At 38.5% G+C, this 20,822-nt stretch overlaps 1 protein-coding gene across 2 annotated transcripts in view; it reads right to left on the reverse strand.

The window, feature by feature from the left end:
* KIRREL3 (kirre like nephrin family adhesion molecule 3) overlaps positions 1–20,822 on the reverse strand; it is a 587,585-nt gene that overhangs the window by 80,447 nt on the left and 486,316 nt on the right. For both annotated transcript variants that reach the window (XM_072425973.1, XM_072425974.1), the window contains exon 7: positions 14,980–15,085. In XM_072425973.1, the coding sequence (XP_072282074.1) occupies positions 14,980–15,085 (106 nt within the window). The remainder of the gene's footprint in view (positions 1–14,979; positions 15,086–20,822) is intronic.

Below are 20,822 nucleotides of genomic sequence, written 5' to 3' on the forward strand. Positions count from 1 at the left end.
CCATCGGTCGGTGTGTGCGGACCATTCTATCGGTCGGTGTGTGCGGATCATTCTATCGGTCGGTGTGTGCGGATCATTCCATCGGTCGGTGTGTGTGGATCATTCCATCGGTCGGGGTGTGTGGATCATTCCATCGGTCGGTGTGTGCGGATCATTCCATCGGTCGGAGTGTGCGGATCATTCCATCCGTTGGTGTGTGTGGATCATTCTATAGGTTGATGTGTGCAGGATAATCTATTGGTTGGTGTAAGAGTATATATTGGTGGGATGGGGTAGCACTGCAACCTAATTATGTAATTGACAAAAAAAAACTAACTTCTGTGTGATGTAGGCTGCTCATAACACTAAATCTGTGCTTTTATCTTTTCCCTGTGTGTTTTTCTATAGAAAATTGTTGAGGCTCCCAATTGGGACTGTTTAGGATCCTGGTAGGGCTATCGGGGGTCACCAGAATGATGGAGGTTACATCTGCAGACTTGCTTGATTTGGCAGTATAGCAGCAAAGAAGATGAGGCCTGCTTCAATTGCACATATGCTTTATTACAAGCACAGATATTATCCTTCATCATCTCAGGGCTGTGAGAACAATGAGCCATGCCTGCTTACCACTTGCTATGTCTGCTGCACTCTCAGGTTCTTCACCTTTTTTAATCATCTCGCTGGTGTTAAATATTCATCACAAGCTGTAATATTGTATTCTGCTCCAGGAAACAGAAAGTTTGTTCGTTTTTTGAAATGGTAAAATGCTCGTGAGGAGAAGTCAGAATCTCGGATACAAATGACACTTCCAGCATTTCTTATTTGCACAACGCTACAAAACGCACCATGTCTGTCTAATGTAGTGTGATTTGTTTGTCAAGACAGCCTAAGCGCTGGCTGATCCCCATCACACAGACAGCAGGAAACAAACACAGGTAGATTCTCTCATCTGCTCTGTGTGTGAATTATGAATTAGTTCTCAGCAGAAAACACTTGTACATAAGATATACGAGGTCATATCCCTTCCCGACATAGCCTCTGCTTTCAAAAATGACAGGGTAGGCTGATACCCGACGATGGGTACGTGCTGCGACCCCTACGCAGATAATTCTATTAGGTGGTCAGTGTGTCAAACTTTATAATAAATGTCAGGCCAAAAATAAGGGATATATATATTTTTGTGAACTCTTAGATTGTAAGCTCTTGGCTGCAGTAGCCCCCATCAACCAATCAGAATTTATTAGCAAACTAAACTCTGGATGTCATGGAGTTGTTGTTTTTTTATCTGCTTTATTAAATAAATTAGAGTGATAATTATATTATGTTCCCTTTATGGGGTATCAAAACAAAATAAAATTTACATCACTATCAGCAGCCTTTGCTGCCTTGAAAATAAGTAATTAACACTCACCATCACTTTGTTAAATTATTTCCGACTCACACATTTTTTCTCCAGAAAATTTAATGGCTTTTGTGCTATCATGTTCTGTATTCTATAGTTTCTTTTGTTTGTATTTTATCTGTGCTACATTTGTGAATGATTATTACACGGGTCTCTATGCTGATTAGCAGGCCCAGGCACTTGTTGGTTAAATCACTATGGATTCGGCGGCCATGGCAGACAGCAAGATTTTAAACATCTTTGGTCAATGGTCAACAGCACTGCTATTCCATCTGATCTAGCTTCATGTAGGTTGCCATTTAGACAATTCAGCTGGTTGTATTTGAAGTCTTTCAGGCACACAGCAGAATCCAGATTTCCTGCCAATATCAGCAATTCAGAGACAGCGGAGAATTAATGAGAGTCTCAGAACGCTTTTGAGATAATAGCTAATTGCCGTGCTAATTCACTATACAAATACTATCCACAGGCACCTTTCTGATTTCCATCTGGGAGCAGTGTATAATAATAATACTGCTGGCCACCTTCAATCCTATCCATTCCCTGGATGTACACGGCCATTGGTATCTCCCAACAGGGAGTACGAATAGAGGTTTCTTTAAATATTTAACACAACACGCCTAATAATCTTAATAACATCATTGGTTTGTGTTTATGTTACAAATGCATTATTTGTGTAAGACTTGTTATATTTTGTGTATAGACACCATCATATGTACCTGTCAATGGGATGAGTGCGTGCCCCACCTCTACCAATGGCAGCTGTAAGGGTCCTGTAGATATATTTAAACTTAATTTGTTACAAGTATCATATCAACATTATGTTTTCATGCACTGTTAGGCACACTACACTTCTCTCACAGCCTAAAAACACCCAATTTTTTTTTTAACACACATCACAATGCACATGTCGCATGCTGCAGTAAGTCTACATTGCAATACTGTAACCTAGCATGGCACCTCAATGGTTTCATGCCTGTTAGAGCGCAAGTTTTTATCTTGGGGGTCCTGAAATGTTAAACGTTTTTAACACATTTGACTGACTTTCCTCCTTTTTTTGTTAATGTAGCTATGGTTTTATTTTTTTCTGCAGTGTGGTGTATCATGTCAGAATACACAGTATTTGCAAAAATGCTTCATGACTTCTTTTTTTTAATCCAGATTAATCCAATGGGAGGAGTTGGTGTCAGCTGAAGACATAGGATCATTTGTATTGTTCTTGCATTGGGAAATGCAGCCCAGTGCTGAAGGTATGAATAATACCTAAAGCTGCGTACACACTTCCAATTTTTATCGTTGGAAATGAACGATGAACGAACGACGAACGATCGATTGAGCAAAAATCGTTTGTAAAAAAAGTAACCAACGACGCCGATGAACGAGGATAGTCGTTGGAAATGAACGACCGGACCGGCGGATCGGATTGGACGACGATCGTTGACCATCTATCGTGTGTACGGTCGTTCAGTGATCGTCCATGATCTGAGCATGCGCGGTGAACGAACGTTCGCTCACTTCCTGTGGTGCACGTCACTTCCTGTATCGTTCAAACGATCGCATCTATCGCGTGTACAATATCTGCGAACGATCGTGTCGTTATCTGTATGTACAGGATCGGTGCTTTACGATCGTTCGCAGATATCGTGCAGGATCGTTTGTCGTTCGTTTACCAACGATAATAATTGGAAGTGTGTACGTAGCTTAAACCTCGTACAAACAATCGATGGGTATCACAGCACACAGCACCATTCTGTTCAATAGTGCACAGGAGTGCACAGTGGTCGCTCCCGATTGATGAGTGACGTCGGGGGAACAATATCCACATGTTAGATTTTCACCCCTGATGAGCAGGATGGGTGAGAAACATCTGAAGTATGTACGTAACTTTAGACTTTTCCTAGCAGAGACAGAAATCAATACCTGACTGGGGTTCTAATCTTTCCACACTCCATTCAAAACTAAAAATAACTTTGGTTTTAGATACTCATGAACAAACAGAAGATTAGAGGTAATTGAACACAAAATAGTTAAAAACTAACAATCGTTTCCTAGCACATACATAGATGGAAATTCTGACTAAATGGAAGTAGTTTGCCTGGCACTGAGAAGAGAACTATGTACACATTCTGGTAAGTTGACAGTTATTCCATCTGAAGCTACCGCCAATAGAACAGGGAGCCTTCATTAACCAACTGTTACTTAGAGAACGCAGCAGCGGATAGCGGGATGAGCCAATGGATTTTTAGGTATCTAAGGAGCCAATCTGGAGCCAGATAGACGCTCATTAATTAAATTACCGCCATCAGCTGCAATGGTGTCGGGTGCGAGATTCCTACAGCAGACGGGATTGTTGTGATAAGTGAATTCAGTCCAGAGAAGAACGATCACTGGCTACAGACCCTTCTACATTGGGCTTCACTAATCTGCAGTGTGCACGCCGTGCCCATTACCGCCATGATCACTGGACCGTGACACAACCTAGACACCCATTCCCGCTCTGCAAATATAAGGAAATATAATAAAATAAAAAACCTCCTTTTAGTTTTATAAGCACAATTTAATATGTCTGTAAACACAATTTAATAACAACCGCTATCCCATTAGATGGGAAGTTCCCGATGAAACGACTCTCTAAGCGGCTTCATTCGAGGAAATATCCCAGCCGCTGCGTGTTTTATGCTCTGTGAGCTATGCAGATTAAGGAACTGCTATTACCGCGCCGAATGCTACTCAGACATTGTAAATAATGGAACATTTTCCTCTTGTGTAGATAGAAGCTGCTTTACTGCACTTTATAACTGCTTTCACTTCTGCCTGCTCTGCCCGTTCAAGTGTTATTTGTAAGAATTGGCGATAGCAGGCGATAAAATGGCATCTTGTGTTCCGCCATTAACGATCTGTCTCATAATAGATGCCGTTACCCTGTGGAGGAATGCCTACTGACTATCTGTCCCTGACTACCTTCTTCACATATTCATGGCCATTTCTTTACATAAACCTTCACATTGTGTGTTACAGTTCACATGGGTTATTTTGTATGTCAGATGTCTATGTAGGCTGTGCCTCTCTATAAGGACGACCTGATTTATTAAAGTTCTCCAAGACTGGAAAAGATAGACTATCTTGGGTGATCCACAAAAACTGGAATGGATATGGTCCAGCATTAAAAGCTTTTGGCTACTAATAAGAAATGATTTCTAAGAAATATATTCCAGGTTTGCTGAATCGCCCAGGTTCTCCCATGATAATTTATCTTCTCCAGTTTTGGAGAGCTTTAATAAATCGGGCCCAATGTTAGATTATTAATGTTAAGTCACAGACACATCTGTGAAGATTTAAGAAAACTATAGATCGCCTTTATTGGCTTCCCCAGAGGTAATCATTGCTCAGCCAGTTCACCAGCCAATGGATCAATAATTATAGCCAGTGGAACATAAACACCGGTGTCTCAATTACCTTTCCCATTGGTTGTTTCATCTACCAATAATTTCTATTAAATCATATGGCCAGCGTTAAATATAGCTTAGACAGTGGCAGATCCATTAAGCTGGGGCCTTTAACTGGAGATGGTGCGGGGGTCGGTTTTCAGATGGAGAATCGTACAGATGAGAGCAGTAATGCCAAACAAAAACAAATTTAGATTTCCTATTTTCAGGAAAAATACTTTATAGTTGGTCAGGTCAATAAAGATTTGACCGTTTTTCCTAGGTCAAATCAATTTTATGGCTAATTTAACTCAAAGTTAACATTGCTTTTTTTTAGGACATACAAGTTTTTATGTAGTACATTTTTACTACATACTATGCTTACGTTTTAATTCTTTGTAAGCTAATACATTTAAAGAATAAGAAAAATGAAACATTTTAAAAACATTTTTGATACTTACCGGTATATACTCGAGTATAAACCAAGATTTATTTATTTTTTACTTTAAAAATAAAGTGTCGGGTGACACCTAGTGGCATGTCATGACACTACATTGTCTCTTTTGAAATATCAGAGTTGTAAGACAAGCTGTTTGTGAAAAACATGTTCTACTCGTGGACAACAATAATACACAAAAGCTCATTTAAGAACAAATAACTCATCCTAACCTTTAACCTGTAAAAATGGGGATATAGATATGCAGGTTGAGCCCATGTGATTTAAATTTCTTTCCCTTTCAAACAAGTTTTTTTTAAAACTACTCCACAATGAATGTATTTATTCACATTCATTTTTATTGTTATTCTGTTTTTATTGTTTATTCTTTTAAATGTTAGCAGTGACAGCCATACTTTGTGCACTAGGCATGTACACAAATCAAAGTAATTTCCTGTTTTTTTTCAGGTAAATGAAGGCACCAAGGTTTATATTCAAGTATTACTGTTAGTTATTTTAAATACCATGTTTGTCTCTAGCACAGAGGTTTGGGCACTTTAGGTTCAGCCCTTGTATGTGGCCACCAGGATTGGTTATATTGATGAACAAATGGTTGGAAACTATAATAATGGGTTTTCTGTGGATAGTCTTGAGACCTGGAGTTCACACTAGTTCAGACAGGTGGTAAGGTTGCAGTATGCTTACTGATTCCTCACACCTGTGAACCGTGCTTGTGGTTAAGACATAAGATGTAGAGTCCGACCTGTGGCCTCTTATAGAAAGGTGAGGGGGGTGCATTGAGCAGTTCAGCCTGGAGCAAGATGTTGATAGATGGGTTCATTAGGAACCATGCAATGACTGGGTCAGGTGAATGCTTGGCAAGGTGCTAGCCGCCAGTGGCATCCCAAGAACCACCGGACAACTAGGTGGGCTCATTCACAAAGCAAAAAAGCTACACTTCAGACCCTGCTGCATGACAGACAATAGATGAAGTTCCAACATGGCATCCAAGCTTTGTTCCTGGTTGCCACCTATTCCGTTATGCCATGCTGGGAAGAAGGATTGGCCACGGACTGAAAACCATGTACCTGGCACTTAGAAGGCTTCATATCATCTGTTTTCCTGCTGTAAGGAAGAAAATGCTTTAATTGACTGTACAGAACAGTTTCAGCAGATGGGCACTAAAAACAAATCCTGCGATTTCATTGGACTGCAGTTTATCTTTAAACTCAGCAGCCGCCAGGAAACTGTTCTTCGGCTGATGGCGCAGCTTCTGCTAACACAACAGTCCTAATGAGTAGTAAGTAAAATGAATAAAACGCATTCACGGTTGTCCCTGCTCACCACTGATGGATTCATTTAATTAGCAAGTTACATATTCAGCAGTTGGAGGCAACAAGCTCATTTAGAGGAAGTCCCAGTCTGTTAAGCTTTACACTGAATGAAGCCGGAAGAGGCCTTAATCCCCAGAGCAAAAACTTTGCAAGACCTGCCTCAGACTGTATTCTTTGTACTATATGATATGGACTGGTATTATTAAAAGAAACTTATCATAAGATTTTATAATGCAACAGCGTTTCCCCTGGATTAGCATGATAGCCAGAAAACTAGCACTGACAGACATAGGAGGCCATGTCTCGCTTTTAGTCATTGGCATCATTTTCTGATCAGGCCAATGGACTACAGTTTTATTATTCATAAAGGAAAACACTTGGGTAGTGGAATCATTGGAAATAATGTTCTTTAGGATAAAGGGTGACAGATGTGAGCAGCCATAAAGGCGAATGCCATGAAGAATAATACACAGGGTAGAGACTCCCATCAACTTTTCCATCAAACCGGCTTGAAGATATGGCTCTGCACATTATTCTTGGCAGCAGATAATATGTATGTCAGATGTATGTGGCCCCTTTTCAAATGAATTCCAGGGTTTCCAGCAAAAAGATTCTGTTAATGCCACAAAGGTTATGGCCCTGATGTTTTTAATGCTTTTTGTCTGTTGTGACATCACACCATTGTCTAAGAAATTAATAATGTTCTGCTCTACAAAGACCCGCATATCCTTACCCACTAGATATAAAATATAACTTTTTTATTATTCAAGAAAATATTGTTTTTGAAGAAATTTGTTTCCTTATTTTTTCTATACCCATTGTCTAATATTTCCTCCTTCACCTTTCTCCTCTTTATCCTTTTTTTACCTTTTATTCAAATGTTGTTACTTTTTAAACTTTATGCTGTTACTTTATCTCTTTCCTGTTGTATATCTGTCTGTGGATCTTTTTACATTTAGGATACACTTTATCAGTGAAGTTGGGTGATCCAGCAAACCTGGAATAGATCTGGCCAAGGATTGAAAACATTTACTAACAAATAGAAAATAACTTTTAAGAATTCCTTTCTTAGCTTCACTGATGAAAGTGTATCCTCTTCAGCCTTGTAGAGCTTTAATAAATCAGGCCTATGGCGTCACCAGTTTTGGTGAGTATCCTGCACAGAGCCCTGACCTCAACCCTATCGAACACCTTTGGTATGAATAGAAACACTGATAGCGAGCCAGGTTTACTCAACAAATCAGTACCTGATCTCACAAATGGCCACACACAGCCTCTAAAATCTTGTAAAAAGCCTTCCTCAGTGGTAGCTCTTCTTTTTTCTTAGTGCATAGGAAGATGATATTTTTATGCACCGTAGAGGTGTATTTGTTTATGTTATGTTGGGATGCAATTGAAATAGAATAGCAACTCCCTAAGCTGTACCACACATTAAAGTGCACAACAACTTGCATTAACGTGCAACAAAACACATAAATATGTGTGAATAAAGCTGGAAAACTATCACTTTGGGTTGGGTGATAGCACTGCACAGTTCACACAGTTCCCTTTTGAAAGACAAGTACATCTGTTACAGTCAACCAATCTCTCTCTTTCTATCTCTCTCTTTATATATAATTCATAAATATCCATTTAGAGTTTTTCCAAAATTCTGAATAGTATCTAGTAGTATTATCTTTTAAAATTAACTAAGTTTATGGAGATACTGATAAAATGTTGGGAAATTGGATAGACAAATGAAAATGAGGACGCTGTGAGTAGGCTTTACCTCCATGCTAATATTTACTTGTAGCCAAAAGATCAAGCAGGGAGCAGAACATCTTCAGAACTGGAAGCTGTGAAAAGTGTTTCTTATAGTGTGCAGCCATATTGCAAGTGTGGGATGGTTACAATTTTCCATAAATTACTTTATACTTTTTTTTAAATAAAAACATTATACACGCATTTCCATTTACAACAAAAAATTAGCAAGAAAGGCAAAGTTATTTTTCATTTTCAACAGACCTTTGACCTTACAGTCCGATACTACAGACTGCAAACTAGGCCAAGCCTAATATGTGGTGTATTTTTAGAATAATACAGAATGAATATATTATGGATAGTTTTTTTCACAAAGATGTTGATAATGTACTGCTAAAGGCTCAGTTTCTAGCATTTTTTTCACGCCTCATGCTCCTCCAGCACAGAAGCCTTTCCACCATGTATATCTTCCTTTCATGTGAATTCTAGGAATGACGTCTACTATAATTAGCAAATTGATGGTAAATAAAACAAATTGCATATGTACGATGTCCCAGCGTCACTGTAATATAAAAAGACTTTTCCATAAAGAAATATTCTGCCTGAACGGGGTGATCAAGACTCTGAACAAACACTTATTTGTATCAATTAACCTTTCCTGGAGGTGTGGGCGGCTGTAGTGCGGCTCCCGAATACAATATTCACCGCTCGCTTTTTAACGAAGAGAGCTGCTGGATAGAATCACAGGCGCACCCGCTTTCAATCTGCACTTTTAAACACTTTTACGTGTCATCTTTAGGTATAGGGGACATCAATCACCAAAATGAAATCTTTTCTCAGCTTCCATACCGAGCTGGGCCCAAGGCTCCCCTCCTGTTCCTGGCCCAGCTTGGATGTGAATGCTTTTTTTCCCCCCTTGTTAGATTGTAATGAAAACAGCTCGCGTTGTGTTTTCTGAGATAGGTGCTACGTGGCACTTCTAAGCTTGGCTCTCAGCTCTACATCTGCAAACCTATTAAACTTATCTTAAATGATGAGGCTTTTCTTAATAATGACGGAGGAGCCAGGTATTAAATGCTCCAATGCTTTCAATTTATTGCAGCGTCAATATATGTTGTACGTGGGAGCGCGCATTTAAATCACCACTAACACAACTTGCGGTAAGAACGATCCGGGCTCCTATCGTATAAAAAGAGCAAATTCAGGAATAAGAATAAAAATGTCCACCTTTATTTAAACAGAAACTTCAAGCAGCTGATCAGTCAGTGAACTGTAAGTGCTTTCTGGAAAATTCTGTAACTCTACTAATGTCAAGGAACTGGCTTTGTTCACCAAATTGTGTCTGTATATGATGAAGCCAGATTCATAAGGGTTTTTGCTTTGCTTCTTTATGGGAATGCAACTTCTAACATTATCTCTCACATTATACTACAGCTATAGTAGCTTATAAACAGTAAGGGCCCCTTCACTCCAATAACCACACAGTAATGCACATGTGTCGGTGCCTATGGACCCTTTCCTTCTACTCTATAATAAATCACTGCAAATATCGCCTAGCCACAAAGGAAAGAGTTATATTCCTAATTACTGTATTTTAATGCAGGCAGTTATACATCAAGGGCCCCGAGACCTCTGCAGTCAGTTATATATCTTATAAATATTCTGCACATTCTGCACAGAAGAGAGAAGGCAAGCCAATGATTCCAAATAGGCCACTTCAGTGGCCAAAATAACCCAATATTCCTCTTTTATTGTAATGCTGTACACAACCTAAAGGATATGCATTTTGGTGCACCGCCGTATGGATGCCATACCCACCAGTGCAGCTGTGTGTTAGGATGCCCTTCAACTCAATGTATTAATGTGCATTGTGCTAAATGCGGCAAACACAAAGAAAAATTATTGTCTTTTAGTACATTATGTGTCCACATTTGACTTGTTCTGCTTCAAAGTTATAAGTCGGGGTACCTGATCAGTGGAAAAACAAACAGCTCAACTCCCACAATGCAAGAGGATGTTGTCCCTAGCAACCAGTAATATGTTCTCATTTGCAAAAAGCTGATCTATTTTGGTAGCTATGGGCAGCACCATCAGCAGCCATTGTATTGGGGGCACATTTTTCTGGTGCTATCTAAATGCAAATATAATTTCTATTGAATGTAATACATTATCATTTTGTTAATATTATTTTTGATGAACATATGATGATTGGTGTAGTTGGGCTTGCATGCCTTTTGCTCAAAAATACTGACTGAAGAACATGTCTCTGTTTCCGATAGGAAATTGCAGTAAATTCTCCTTTATCAGAATTTATTTTTTAACATTTTGCAGTCTAAAAACTATAGTAATTCTTTGGAATCTTTTGCTCCTTTGTTGTGGTCTTCAAACACATCTGCACCTTTTTGTCTCCCTGAAAATGTCACCAAACCTATGGAACCTTTTGTCTTCTCTGCTGGAATGAAGACAATTTTCATTTGAACTTTGTCTTTTGAAGCCTCTTTGTTTCTCCTGGAGTTAGGTCTCTGGAGGCTTTTTATTTTCACTTCCTGAGTGTAAATTACATCTTTTAGGTACATATAAAAATCTGAGCCTTTCAATACGGTCGGGTCAATTTACTAAAAAGGTGGAAACTTTTTACACAAATAGTAAAAAGACAAAGCAGGATTATATCTTGCACATAATTAGATAATTATGAAGGACACAGCTTGTAAAATATAATACACGTGGGAAAGTGAACATTCACCATGCTACATGAAGAGCTTCCTACCTTCAATTCACTCAAGTCATCTTTCTCCTGAAGGATGTATAGAAGCTTAGACTTATATGGGAGGTTACATAGTTACATAGTAGGTTAGGTCGAAAAAAGACGTAAGTCCATCAAGTTCAACCACTAGGGAAATATCCCACCCAGGGAACGTATCCCAGATATAAAAGCCTATGGACATAGTTGGTCCAGAGGAAGCAAAAATACCCCCCTGGTACAATTTGCTCTAACGGGAAAAAAATCTGTCCTGATCCCATGAGGCAATCAGATGTTCCCTGGATCAACAGTTTCTGTTTTATTTGTATATTCTGTGCTTTTAGAAATCATCCAGCTTTTTCGTAAAGCAATCTATAGAACTTGCTAAAACTCTTTCCTGACAGAGCTGATTCCACATTTTCACAGTCCTTACAGGGAAGGTTATTTTTTTTTGATCTCTAGATTGATAGATGCTAGATTTATAAGGAGTGATATTTTTCAGGGATAACTTGCTGCGCCAATGTTGATGATCAGAAGTCATCATTTTTCTAATTGGACCAACCATTCGACATTTCTTCTAGTCTCAATGGCCACTTTGAAAAGTGGGGACTATACACTTACACATTGGCCACAATCTACACTTTTTAAAAGTGAAAAAATGAAAAATGAATGGTGGCTGATATCCACTTTGTAAAACTGGTGTACGCCGATTCATCAGTAAAAGTGCCAAACCTTCTAGGTGCCAAACTTTTATAATTGGAACCTGGAAATTGTGTGATCTGTGTATAAACAACACAGGTTTTCAGGCAATCAACCTGTTAGGACCTTTCCAAATTACTCCTAAATATACTCCAACCACCCCAAATATAACGTAAGAAAAACATAAAAGGATTGGGGCCACTAACAGGTAGACTTTCCTACATGTCTGGATGGAAGTTCACTAATTAAGAGGATTATTCAGAATATGAGAGGAAACCAAACCAAAAACACAGGAAGGGCATACAAACTCCATGTGCTTAGGATCCATTGTGCATAAGAATAATCAATGGGCCACTGTGCCGTCGGTTTGTCCTTTATTCTTTAAAAACTGCAAAAAGCAGCCTAACCAAAACCAAGACCAGGGAAGGGGAGTTTGTAAACTACATGTAGATAGAAAGCTGGCAGTATCTCAAACCAGAACCCCAGAGCTTTCACTGCTGGACTACAGGAATAAGCCTGCTGACAAGAACAGCTAATATAAATAAGGATCGAAGTTCCTTGTTCATAGTGACAGCGAGCACTTGTACATATTGTGCCTCCATTTAGTTGTATGTAACCCTCTGTCTCTCCAGTTTATAAAGTAGCGGTGCTTTGATTCCTTTTATCTCGCTCTCTGGAGAGAAGCTTTCCTTTTCTGCAGCTATTTCACTATAATTATTAACCTTTACAAGAGGCTGTGTGTTGTGCTCATACAGCTGGGCCCTTTTGCTTTGATCATATGAGTAATACAAGTCATGATCCATGAGCTGCACACATCTGTTTCTTCACATTACTGTCACACGCGTGTAAACAACCCTAAGCCGAGTATATCCAAGAAGCCAATACTGCTCTGCTGAGATAAAATGCCGCACTCTTAATGACTACAGCTGTCTGTCTTATGATGCCGTCTACTTACTTATTCTGCATATAATGAGAAAGGGAACAATACAGAGAGTTATGTTGTTCAGAAATAAAGTGCACCTATCACTCAGGGACCATTCTATGCCTGTCACCAGCATATCAGAAGGTGTGTCTTGCTTGGCATATTTTCTCGGGTTACACTGTCTTATATGACCCCTGTAACAAAGGTAAAGACTCTGTTCCTGGCCTTTCTTCTGTATTTCAAAGGAATCATCCAAATGACCCTTGCATTGAATTGAAATACTCCTGGCATTCCCTCTCCTATTTTTTTAATTACATCATCCAAATGACCCCTGCATAAAATGCTTTTGCCATTATCTCTACATTTCCAAATGCACCATTCAGGTGACTCTTTACTAGGGTTAAAAATACTTTGCTTCTAAAATTATCTCCAGGTTTCTAAATATACCATACATGACCATAGATGACCCTTCCATTGGCCTTCTCAACCTTTCTAATTGCACCATATAGGTGCCCCCTGAATGAAAAATATACAGCATGTAACATTACGCCTCTAGAGAGGAGGATCCTCCAGACTATCCCCCAACCTTTGTGATAACATTGTCCTATGTGACCCCTACAGAGTAGGAAATACTTTGCTAAAAAAAAAACCCTCAGTGAGTTTGCTTAAAGTATGGTTGTACTCCAAAATCCTATGTTTGCCCGTTCTTGCATCCAAAAGATCCCCAGTGTATGACATACTTGTTGGGACAAATTTGAGCAGGCAGCTTCTTCTGCACATATGCAACAAATCTAGTTTGTTCCTATTCAGATAACAACCACCACAGATAGATAACAGGTGACCATGTTATAGCAATAAAGGGGATTTATTTTTGCAGGCGAGGCTGTGGGGATCTTTTAGGAGTGTGAACAAATAAATATGGGAATTTTTTGGATTGCCAATTTAAGGTTATCTGCACAAAAGAACAGGTACCTGTATGACACTGTCTGAAAAGGGCATAGTGTTACCTTTACCATTTTTATGTTCAGATTTCCTAAACTCATCCTAAAAGCATCTCACTGTTTCACCTTTAAGATTGGTCGCCTGTACAGGCATCTTCACACAGAGATGCTGTAAAATAGGTTAATGTGCATAAAGCATTCTATATTGCTGAGTACTGCCATTATCCATACCTGCCACAATATCTGCTAATGCAAGCCTTCTATTTATAGAGAGGTTTTAATGGTACAGATACATCAGGGAAGCAGTGCGAGCGACCCAAAGCAACATTGGCTCTTTAGGATGAAGTGGCTGCAATTTGAAGGCCTTTTTGTATCTTGGAGATGAAAAATGAGCAGCGTTCATACATGAGAAAAATTGTTAGATGTGTAACTGCACACGTGTCTCCTTACAAGCATTCATTACAATTCCTCCTTATGAATAATATTCTTTTTCTACACACCGCTATTTCTTAGGTATAGGTTGGCGGGTGTAATACACGAGAGTCTTGCATATCTCATGTAATACTTGCAGACTTTGGCAGCTTAATTACAGCACGCATTGTACTATTCAATGTAGAGCAGCTACACGTGTAGAACAGGGAAGGATTTTTGCAATTTCCTTTTAAAATGAGACTTTTTTCTACCGTTCTTTTGCTTTAGGGGCTTTGAAGGGTATAAATAGTGTGGTCCTACATCAATGGGGCAGTGAAATGAAACTAAATCAATAATTTACAAATGGTGTGTGATATATATATATAAAATCCCTAGAAACCTAACAGACTGATTGTTGTAGGCTGCATACTCACTGCTTAGAGTATATATTATATATTATTGAGCTAATGCAGCTCTTGTTCAGTCTCTTCCTATAATAAGGTGACAACTTTCTGTTCCCAATTTTGCTCTTGCATTCTTGTCATGTGATAAAAGCCTTTGGTAGGACTACAAATGCCATACTGAGACCCATTGCCCAGGCATGGCCACTATCGGAAACCAATCTATAGCAATGGTGTGCAGCCAACGCTGGAGCAAGTCACTGTGGATAGTAAGTGGCTGGGGAAAAACAGCAGAATTTGAAATGAAGGAAAAAGTTGACAACAGAATTTATGGAAAATATAGGAAAACTGTTAATCATATACAATGATTGCTTAGCAAATGAGATTTCATCCAAATGGGGTTTGGTGAAGTGATGTTTACGTCAGCAGTGGTTAGAGGCAGCTTGGATTGTATTACATTTTTAAGTTGAAGGGCATAATGAAACCGGTTCTGTGACCGGTGTCTAGCTCATAATAAGTACATTTATCAGAAAAGGAGATTGCTCTTACCGATACTGGGAAACCGCTGGGTTGGCCTTGGCTGCACAGTGAAACTTTACCACGTTATCCTCCAGTACTGGCTGTGGCTCCACTGTCAGATTGACCAACGGCGGATCTGTAAATGTACAAAACATGCAGGTAACATCAGGATCAATAATTCCTGAATATTTAAAATTCATTATTGGTCTTTCAGCCCACCTTGGGCAGGTTTCAGTGATACCAGGTTCCTCTATAAGAATAATAGAAATTGTTTGCTTGACTCACAATCATCCACCAAACATTGACAAATCAGATTTGCATGGGTTGTCACTATACAGAGCAATATTCACCTTCCCTGTAGTTACTATTCCTCTCACTTACATTCAGTTCTAGGTTTTGAGGATTCATCTCTGGAAATATTGGTCACTAATAGTCTCTGTGTTTTGTAAAATGAACCAGGTATCACACTATACTTTTATTCTACAAGCAATATTCATTCTGTGGCCTTTAAAAACATAAATGAGCAAAAATCTATCTCTTTCAATGTTTTCCTGAAAAAGGAAGCATTAAGCAAACATAGAAAACTTGACCCCACCCTCCATTTTAAGTCTTTTGGGAATTTTGTCTGAATATAGACCTTAGATTAAGCAGCTATCACTCAAAACAGGTCCAATATCACCAATGCAGTCCAAGGGCAGTTATTGTTATCACATTGGCTGTGATTGCTGCTTAAACTTAAGTTTTTCCGGCTTTTGGAGGGAGTCCTGCTGTGCACCATCCTCTGTGGAATGAGAAGATATCTACCTGACCAGGTTAGCTCATCACTGCTTGTTTTATGGAGGAACTAGAAGAGATCAGAAGCCACAAGTGTGTTGCTGTCCAAAGTCAACAGAGATTGTACTCGCCAGATGTAGCGCCTCCTGTTGTCAGGAGGATATCTGCATGCCATACAGCCACCCTTGGCATCCATTAGCTCTTCCTGTACTTTGCTAGGAGATATTGTTTTGCTCATTATAAAGGCAGGTACCTGGATAATAAATTGTGCTTCATATCACAAGTTTTTTTCACATCAGACATGATCTTTGTATGAACAAAAATCACATTCAGAAGAGTTTAGGAGACCACAGTGCGAAGTTTCATTATTTCCCAGGAGAAATAGGGTTAATTCTAATTATTTTACAATGTGTGTTCTTCCGTTCCAGATGCAGTTCACAGCCGTTAATAGCATTTTTAATTGCTTTTCTGCGCAAGCAATTCAGAGCAAGCAAGATCTTTATTCACAATCTCATTTCAAAGTCTTCCGATAGCTGTTCCCTCTTTCATCCATCCAATTAGTATGTCCCGAATAGTGGATGCTGCTTAATACCTAGCAATTCCTCTGCCTTCACTCATAAGTGAAATGCTCCTATTATTACAATTGTTTATCAGAATTTAGACAATTATTTAGAGTACTCAGAGGCAGCAGACAGGAACCTGCCCTCCTCCTTCAGAAAAGTGGGAATCATATATCCAAAGTCTGAAACACAGACTGTCTGTGCTGCCCATAGTTTCATTAGCCTGCATTGCATAAATGGGAGACCCAAATTCCTCTATGGGGTGCAATAGGGTTGAATTACTAAATAAAGCAAAGTGAATTTTTCCTTTGCAAGGGGCCTCACTTATTTTAGTAAATAGCATGAAGTTATTGATCGCAACTATCCAGTCTTATGGAAGCAAATACCCTGATTGGGTATTGATTGAAGAGTAAGTTTTCATTGCATTTTTCAAACTAAGGTAAACATCCCTTGCAAGAGAATAACTTAATTAAATGAATAGCATATGTGTCTTTTAAAAAAAACCCAATCAAATTCCCAGTTTTTAATATCCTCATTTTCTCCCTATATTCCATTTTTCCATTTTTGTCCTCTTGTTTTTAAAGCAATGTCAGACTACAGATCCTGTGGAAACTCTTGATCAACATTATTGGTAAATAGGAAAAATTAGAACAAATCTGATGAAGGACACCCCTTGGGATACTTGATAATTTTGGATATACAGGGTTATGTTGAGAAAAAAATCAAAACATTGGTGTGATGCACCTTTTCATCTTAGTTTTCCAGATTTGAGTTGTATGCCCAGTCCAATGTTTTAACTAGTTTTGGATTAGGTTCACCAATGTCAGGTTTCCTGTGTTACCTTAGGATCCATTGTATAGATTTCCCTTAATGTCCTATCCCTGTTAACTCTTCAAGAGATACACAGGCAGATATATATATATATATTTATATTTATATATATATCTATCTACGTATATATTGAAACTGTTGTCACTGTAGCAGAAAGTGAAAGTAAAGTTCTCTAATGGAGCCATGGATTAAAAATCCAATAGGGTGTTCTAATTCTCTTCTGCTTTCTAAACTCTGAAGAATTAAACTTTTTTGTCAGGACACTTTTACCAGGGTTCATGTAGGGCTGCAACATCCCCAACAGTATTGCTCAGTATATCTGAAGAAACAAACTTCCCTTCTATATCCCTCTTAATCTATTTTCAAACTCTGTATAGAATTTATGTACTTGGCTCAGAGTTGGTGTAAATGTCCCTTTGTTATTTGCCTTGACTGAATCAATAATATCTGGGCTTTGAGTCATTGTGAAATCTGTCAATGCATTAAAAGATAAAATTGAAGCTAACAAGTCAAATAAGCACAATATTCAATATTTTGGTCCTTCTAATGTTGAGATCAAAACATTGATATGATACATTATTCTGTTTGAGCTCTTGAGTTATTGTTCTCTGAGGAAGCAGAAAGCTGTGTATCTCGCTCTCTCACCTCTATTCACTGGGACAAAAATAAAATCAATTCTGTAAATAGTAACAAAAATGAACAAAATGAAATATGAAGCTCAGAAGGAATGAAAACCTGATCATTGGAAGAAGAAGTGTTGTTAACAACACTTTGTTACATAAATTGTCAAGATTTTCATGTTTGAACCCAAATGATTCTGTTTTCCTATGCTGTATTCTTTCTTTAAAAATGGTACCATTCACATCAAAAGAGTAAGTTATACCAGGTTTAATTTACTAAAGGGGTTTACACTGTTCACATAGCAAAGTGATTTATTACTCTGAAATTGGTATTTCACTTAGTTTAGAGGTAAAAATTCACAATGGAGAATAAATACTCAATCATATGCAGAGAAAATTTAATTAAAAATGTTTCTATAGTTGAAGTCAGCAAAGCGTCACCTCATTTAGTAAGTTAATTCCTTAATTCCTTACAAGTGGATAATTCACTTTTCCATGTGAACAGACTATACTTCTTAACTCCCCTCCTGCTTTATTTGTTACAACAATTTGCTATCATTTGGAATACTGACAGGGTGACTTTGTATAGAATGACACTATGTTACCTAAAGATAAGTGGGGTTTTTCTTGTCTACGTGCAGCTATAAATGCAGTCAGTATTTACTTCATTACCCTGCATACCCTGATGTGTTGGGTTCTCTGTGTTAGAGATCTGCAACTTTCCTGGCTACATTGATCATGTAGTGATCAAGGTTATTTGCAGGGACAGTTGCTGGAAGTTCAGATTTTATTAACGTACGTACAGAAAGGGATGACATCCTTGGAACCTAAACCTTTAACCTCCCAACCGCTAACCCCGTACTTTTCCGTGCAAAAAATAGTTGCAACTATCGATAACCCCGTACTTTTTCGTCTATATTAAAATCTCACTTACCTGGTCCCGCTGTGCTCATCCAGCGTCGGGTCCGTGTTCCAGCGTCAGGTCCGTGTTCCAGCGTCGTCCTCCAGCGTCGATCTCCCTCTCCAGCGTCGGGTGCCGTCTCCTATACCAGCAGGGCCGGTAAGATGCCGGCCGGCGGACCACAAGATGCCGGCCAGCTTCTTACCTGGTCCCGCTGATCGTCCCACGTCGTTCTCCGTCCAGCGTCGGGTGCTTCTAACACAAGAAGCCAGCCGGCGGAGAAAAAAAAAGCCGACCGGCTTCTTGTGCGTGCGTGATGACGTCGGCGCGTGTGCGGGAAATTCAAATTCAAACTCATCCATTCATTTTTGTATTGGATTGAAGACAAAGTCCTGTATCCAATCCAATACAAAATAATTCAAAATAAATACAAAGTATGTATTTTGTATTGGATTGGATACAGGAGTTTGTATTCAATCCAATACATAATGAGAGTTTGAATTTTGTTCTCATTTTGTATTGGATTGAATACAAAGTCCTGCATCCAATGCAATCCAAAATAATAGAAAATATATTTATGTGGTTTTGTCTATTGGTATGTGACGTTGGACGGTTGGACACTAGGGAGGTGATTTAGAAAAATATATTACTATACAGTATACCGAATTATCGCATTTTCAGTATTTTTCATTTATTTATGTATTCTTGTTTAAGCTGATTTTTGTGTTTTTCCTTAAATTTTATTAAAAGTAATTTTTTTTTTTTTACATGATTGTGTGTTTCCAATATTTTTTATATTCATTATATCTACTAGACCCCTATTCGGACATATTTCTGTAAGTTACAGGTCTACAATTTTAAAAAAAAAATTTCATGAAAACCTGTAACTCTTTTGGTACAGAAATCTAGACCTCAGTGTAACGCTCAGGTGGTTAAATGCACACCTGTTACTGTAACAAATGTCAAACAGGAGATGTCCTCTCATGGCAGTGTGTGTTTACTGGAAGAAAATAAAGTGAAATTTCCCGAAAAAAACAAAGGTGATAATATAAAAGCTTCTAAAAACTCCAACCCCACACCTGAAATATAAAACATTACAATAGATAAAACTCATCAAAAAATCAAGTGGCATATTATAGATGTGACTTTTGGATTTTAGCATGGCATCTGGTCCAAAACAAGAGCAGCCCATCAGAAAACATTCAAGATCCCCCTTCCGGGCTTCCGGCACCAAAAGCTCTTCCTTGGCTATGGTTTTTCCCATCAGATATTTGGGGTTGTTTTGTGGAGTTTACAGAGAATTGTTGGTCTCTGCATGCTTCACTTATTAGGATTGACAGCAAACTATTAAAGTGCATATCTTGATTACCTGCCTACCCAATTTCAGCTTCTTTCCCAATGTAATCTCAGCTTAATGGCTTTTCATGATAACAATTTATAAATTCTTAATCAGGAATCTGTATAGACTTGTGACAGATGAGAAAAGAGTGAGATTTACAGTGACAGGACCTCCAGCTTTACTGTCTGAGACCTGACTTTGGGGCTAATTTACAAAGGTCAGATGGGCTATTTCCTCTTTGTATTCATAGGGAAGGTGTCTGATGGCAGTTTCAGTATGCAAAGGTCATTCTCTGCCCTGGTGTTCACTAAACGTTAAGGTGATCAAGTCATCACAAGAAAGTGATTCAGCAGTCTTCTTTACCAATTTATAAAGACTTTTTTTTTCCACACTGGTAATTTTGTAGATAAATCTTCATCTTGCTCCTGGCATCACCAATACTTTTCATTTAAAGAAGGAACATTTCTCAAAGTTGTATCATTTTATTTTAGCTATTGTTTCCTTTTTTTCTTTGCCAGTTCATAACAATCTATTTAGATTTCACTTTTGGACACATGGCCCATCCTGCTTCTTTACAGGGTACAAAGTTCCTAAATTGTTTAAAGCAGATCTAAACTTAAAGATTTTACTTTACATAAAAGGGTAGACAACCCTTTTGTATAAAGTAAAAATCTTCTTTTTTTCCTTTTTATAGCGGGCTACATCACCCGTTCTCGCACCTGAACAGTGTGAGATCGGATGACATACAGTTAGGTCCATAATTATGTGGATAGAGACAACTTTTTTCTAATTTTGGTTCTGTACATTACCACAATTAATTTTATAATGAATCAACTCTGATGCAGTTG

The sequence above is a fragment of the Pyxicephalus adspersus genome, chromosome 11, assembly GCF_032062135.1.
Source record: "Pyxicephalus adspersus chromosome 11, UCB_Pads_2.0, whole genome shotgun sequence".
NCBI classification, from domain to species: Eukaryota; Metazoa; Chordata; class Amphibia; order Anura; family Pyxicephalidae; genus Pyxicephalus; species Pyxicephalus adspersus.